At 44.1% G+C, this 6,058-nt stretch overlaps 1 protein-coding gene across 1 annotated transcript; it reads right to left on the reverse strand.

The window, feature by feature from the left end:
• Positions 1-496: 496 nt before the first annotated feature.
• Positions 497-3,177, reverse strand: LOC127799776 (cation/H(+) antiporter 15-like). The gene is given in 4 exon segments (XM_052334000.1): positions 497-1,759; positions 1,866-2,491; positions 2,494-2,857; positions 2,944-3,177. Coding segments are annotated over 4 exon segments (2,487 nt in total).
• Between the last annotated feature and the right edge of the window lie 2,881 nt (positions 3,178-6,058).

Genomic DNA, 6,058 nt, shown 5'->3' on the forward strand with positions numbered 1-6,058 from the left:
TAACACAGAAAGTTGATAGTTGGTTAACATGACCTCATTCTTAGAAGTTTAGTGGTTTACCGACACTATAGATTTAATTTTTTTCACATTCGTCTTCACATTTTGTTTACTTTTCATGTTCACTTCTTGTATGATTTTTAGGTTTGTTGTATGAGCAAACCCAGAAGAGTATTGGGCGTTGGTATAATTAGTAATTGTTACTTAATTACTATTTACTACATCCTCCCAATTGGCATGCATATATTGTCTTAATCAAATAAAGATAGAGAACATGCAATATTATATGTGGAACTCTAAAAAGAAAAACAAATGACGATCTCTGCCTTACATTTAAGAGATGTAAATTACAGAATTGTGTCCCAGTTTTTTGAGAGTTTGTCCTCCTAGCTAGGAGGAGGACACCTGATCTCCCAAACAAACAAAAACAGTTAGTCCCGCAAAAGGATAGTTTTGAGTTTCCGTGCCCTAGAGAGTAGACTCCGCATGGGATTAGAATTCACAGACGCATTGAGCCCATAATATACTGCTCCTCCTGCTGGCTGGCGCTATCGGGTGTTGCCATACCTTCATCCTGCGGCCCCAACCCAACGTACTGTTGCACCACCAGCACCGACACAGTGGCCGCAAAATCGGAGGACGCCAGAAGGTCCCCAATTATTCCAAGCTCCCGGCACTCGCTCCACTCTTGCAGCCCTGCCGTTAAGGGAGACGTGATTCCCTCCGATCTCCCAACTATGTATAGGTCATGGATGTTGTCCACCGATCTTATGGCTGCAACCGTCTCCTCCCCATTGTTCACTGTCCTCTCTATGTAAGAAAATGATTCGTCACTCACCTTCCCCATCCTCATCGCTTTTATGAGATCATCATCCAGCTGCCTTTCCCTATCTTTTTCGATTTGCATAGTTAGAACTCCCTCTTCTTTGGGATAATCTCTGTCCGGATCCATTTCTATTGCCTCGGGCCCTGGAAGGAATCGGATAACGTTGAGGGTGTTCCCCGGATGCTCAGACATCCTTAATGCATAAGACAGTGCCTCCCTGTCATCTGCCCCGCCAAAGAATAACACCGCAATGTTGTGGGAAATTTGGTCTGGCCCTAGGCGCGCCGACCCGCTTAGGCATCTGTCGATCAGGATGCCAACGGAGCAGGGCGCATTTGCCAGCAAGTTCTCGTTCACCATGCGGTGTTTGGGGTTGGCCGTTTCCATCCCGCCGTGGACGTTTGGCTGCCTGTGGAATGGGATGATGATGAAGGCGATGTGCTTCTCCTCTGCCAAGTTGCAGATTTCTTCGTGCATCGTGTTGAAAGGAGAAACGGCGGTGAGGGATTGGAGAGAGACCGAGCTGTATGAATGGTGTTTAAAGGTCTCGAAGGCGTTGTTGATGTGGTCGGATTGAGCCTGCATTCTATTGATGCCCGCCGGTGTTTCGGACTTTAGGGAGCTGTGGTTAATGATTGTGGCGGTGCCATGGCCAGTGTGCTCCACCAAGTGAAGCGAGAACACAGACAACGGGGACCTCTTGGTGGGGTATGAAGCCTCGAGGAGGTTGATGATAGTTGGGACATTCCTAGGCGTGTGGATGCATGCCAGGATTCTTAGGTCACAATCTGCTGTTGTAGTCTTTTGAATTGTTCTCCTCTTGTAGGCCACAAATTTCCTTGCTGGTCTGTACGTTGTCGACAAAAGGGGCGAGACGATTCCATTCATAACTGTCGCTGTGATCAAAAATATTGCGTAACCCGTGTCGTCGATAACCTGCACAGTTAATTGAAAAAGAATATGTTAATAACTACGTGTATCGTATAAATAAATAAACAAAAATTATGATTGACTAACTACATGTATAACTCATCCAAGGTACCTTCTGATCCTTGCCGATGTTGAGGGCAACTAGTTCGATGAATCCTTTCGTGTTCAAGAGCAGACCCAGTGCAACCCCTTCGGAGAAGGGCATCTTTATGGAGAGGGCAGCAATCAGAGTCCCGACGACTTTTCCGGCAACTGCCAGAAGGATTGCAGACAACAGTGTGATCCAAGTGGCGAATCCTTGGATTTTGGAAATATTCGTCTTGAGTGCACAAGTGACGAAGAAGAGAGGCAACAGAAAGCCATTGACAAAGTCCTCAAGCTTCTCTATGAGGGTGACTGCAAGCGGGCCATTCGGAATGACGAGGCCGAAAACAAAGGCTCCAAATGCAGGATGCACGCCAATGGCATCTGTGATGACTCCGGAGAACATAATTCCCGCTAGGATGATCGACGTGGTGAGGTCCCCGAAGCTCTCGTCCTCCGGCCTGCTCCTCAACAACCTCCCAATGGCCGGTCGGGCCACCAGAAAACAAACGGCAACGAAGGCCATGCTGGCCAAGATCACCCAGAGCGAGATCACGAAGGGCGTTTCTGATTCTGCCAAGGAAATGGCAAACACTATGAGCACCATGCCGAAGAGATGGCTAACGAAAGCGGCCGACCTGGCCAGCTCTCCATCTCCAGATCGACGAGCCGTAGCTCGCCAAGGATCCGGGAGAGGACGGGCATGGAGGTGAGAGAGAGAGCAACCCCGAAGAGGATGATGAATGGGGCCATCTGCATGGTTGTTATGGGCTGGAGGAGGAAGGAGAAGGCGCAGGCTATGAGGAAGGGAAAGAATATGCTGGAGAAGGCAACTGAAATGGCCTTCTTGCTGTGTTTCAGGATCATTGAGATGTCCGTCTCCAGGCCGATCATGAACAGGTAGTAAACGACGCCCATGTTAGCTATCGTCTCCAGCAGTATCAATGTTCTCTTCTGGAATATGTAGTCGCCGAAGCCTTGCAGTTTTCCCAATGTGGATGGACCCAAAATGATTCCGGCCTGCCAACAGCAACAAAAAATACAGAAATCTAAGGGTTAGGGAGGGTCGGTACATTCATAAACTCCAAGACAGACACCGCAATTACCATGAATTCGGAGAAGATGCGGGGCATGTGGAAGGGTTTGAGAAGGAACATGAAGAGGCGGGTGGTGAGAACCATGATCAGCGCCTGGAAGAGGAAGGCAGGTAGTGCGAATTGCATGGGATCTTCACCCACCCAAATCCCATTTGTCGTCACCATCGTCGCGGGATAGCATGCTGTTTCATTCGCAAACATCCCCGGCGCCGCCATCACCGGCGGCAACTCCGGCTTCGACATTTTTGTTCGATGATGTGCACGGCCACGCACCACCTTCCTCTTCCCCTTCTCAAACTCCACCTCTCCCTCTCTCAACGAGGTGGAAGCATCTATCTCCTACTTTTTTCTTCAATATAAAACAAGAGAGGAAGATGATGACGATGATGAACATCCACCTCTCGTTTACTATTTTTCACCATTTTCAACGAATTCATCTTCATCCCATTCCCAGCCTCACAGCAGTAGCCCAAAATAGCCTAACATATACGGATTGCGCCTTCTCCAGCATGCCAAGAAAGTATTGTTGTATATATATATACTTGGAAAAAAAAAAGAAAAAAAACGTTTTTATCATTTTTGAGTTTGCATAATATTTTTAAGCTAAAAAAACACAAACAACGAAACCGTTACTAATTTTTCTCTCCCTTGGCTATTCTAGTCATTCACATAATCCACTCCTCAGTTTTTTCAAGTTTATAAAAAATATTATTTAAGAGCCTCACCTTTAATCTTTTTGTTGTATGTCCAAATATAATAATGAATTTCTTTATAGTGGAAGAGTATTTTGATCAGATTCTATGGATGACTTGTAAGGAAAAAATCATTAGGGACATGAGTGACCTCCTGCACAAGCCTTTCAGTGCTTAAGTTAGTCTCTAAGAGTATAGAATGTAGAGCAAACAAAGCTATAGTAAGTGTGGAGTTCTAATCATACCTCAATCGGAGGAGACTTCTCTTATTTAGATGACCCATGAGAGTCTCTAGAAGATAGATCTTCTTGTGAGTGAGTGACTTATGAATTTCTCCCAGAAAGGTCCCTCAGTGATGTCAAAAGATGCTTCCAAGAGGGGACACTATTATTTCGATATGAGGTCAGTCGATCTCTTAGTCTCTCGGTCATCTACTCAACTAACCTCTATTAGTCACTCGACTAACCTCTCAGCCACTCGAATAACCTCTCGACTAGTCAACTAACCTCCCAGCAACTTGAATGACCTCTTGATTAGTCGACTAACCTCTTAGTTACTCAACTATCCTCTTGACCAATCACTAGTTAGTACCTTGGTTAGTCTGTCGATAATCTCTCAGTCATACTCAACTATCTTCTTGGGTTACTCAACTAACCTCTCAGGTCACTCACCTAGGTCACTTATATAAAGTAGTGAATAAAATATCGTTCTCATGGAAATTGTATATTAAGTACCAAAATTTGTGAACCTTGTTATTATTTAAACTATCCAGAAAAGCTACAATTAATCTAAAACAAAATAAAATAAAACTAATTAATTTAACATCATTGAATCAAGGAATAATAAGAAAAACCAAAATTAATTTATCACTAGAATATTTTGAATTCACTTAAATCAATTCTATTTAATTTATTTGACAGATAATCCAATTTTAATTATCTATGAAATGGTTGAACAACCCTAAATAATTGATACTCTCCCGAGTCATATCAAATATATAGATCAATATTTATTATCTATTTTTAATGATAATAATAAACATCAACTAGTTCATTAAGATCAATAGTTATTCAATTTAATTCCATATAAGTCAAATCTTTACTTTAGTTCTGTTCCTTCCGGCCCAAAGGGTTGGTCGAACGTGAGCTTGCTATAGCAGAGAATAGGCTCAGGGGGTGGCTAGCACCTGTAAGCACTCCGACGCTCAAGTAAGTAAGAGATTAAAGTGGCAAAGTATTGGTAAGTTAGAAAAAAACATACATTGGCTCTTGATAAAGCTAGTTTATATAGAAGGGGGAGAGGTCATCCTGCATTCATGCTTGCATCGGGCATTGCAGGGTGATGGGACTAGATATCCGGCACCGACGGGGCTCCCTAATAGTGGCATGGTGCCGACGAGACTTTCATTAAATGCGAATATGATCTATCATTAATGAGGATGGGATTTGGAGCGAGCGCTAGAGTGTTGTAGGTACAAAGGTGATGATGATCACTGTTGGCGGGTAAAAAAGGGGGCTAAAATTGGGCTAGGAGGCTGGTAGGGGTTTGGGCTTCTACCTAGTAGGGGCCCGATCAGGCCAAAACAGTCCATAACCTCCCAAATCGGTTGGTCACAAAGCAAGCATCCAAGCTTGAGGATATGTAGCTAGGTAACGTTTGTGTTTCAACCGTATGTTATTGGGGTAAGGTCGAGATATGATCCCTTGGGCCAAGATGTTTTGGCTGAGATGGTGTTTGGACATACCTGGACAGGCATCCACGGTGACGTTATGACTTGGTTACTTGAAAGCTTCTCAAGCTCGGCAAACCCAATCGAGTCAGTGATGGAGCCGAGCTATCGAGAGCATCTTCCTAAAAGGATCTGAAGGCAATTTTGAGGACTCATAAATTTGTAGGAAGCTCGGTAGGCAGTCATGTCCATGATTGGTTGCCCCATATCTCAGAATTTAGAAAGTCGACGCATGCTCAAGGTACAATCGACCCACTACCCGATACGGGTGCTTTGTCAGCACATTAATTGTTGGACGGGTGGCATAATCCTGGGGGTTGTCTCGGTGATGAAAAAACTCTGATTGTTATATGTTTCTAGCGATTTCTATAAACATGCCTCTTTTCCCACCCTTTCATATCTTTTTGGCTGCCTCTGTGATTTCTTTAGCATTCTAATAGCTTTTGTCTCTAGGAGTTAAAGCGTTTCAGACCTAATTTATTCTTTCGCTATCACCTTAAAACACTCTCATTCCTTCTTAACTTTTTCCTTCCTTCATTGGGGTTATAGTTGCTCCAGCAGGACTTGTTGGGGTCAGCGCTAGTTTTATCCTTATAGTTGAATCGTCCTTCGATCCCCTGTCCTATGAATGGGTAAGTAATGAGATATCCAAAATTGCTTCTAAGTTCGATGCCCCAAACCACATGGTAAAGAAGAGCTGCGG

The sequence above is a fragment of the Diospyros lotus genome, chromosome 4, assembly GCF_014633365.1.
Source record: "Diospyros lotus cultivar Yz01 chromosome 4, ASM1463336v1, whole genome shotgun sequence".
NCBI lineage: Eukaryota > Viridiplantae > Streptophyta > Magnoliopsida > Ericales > Ebenaceae > Diospyros > Diospyros lotus.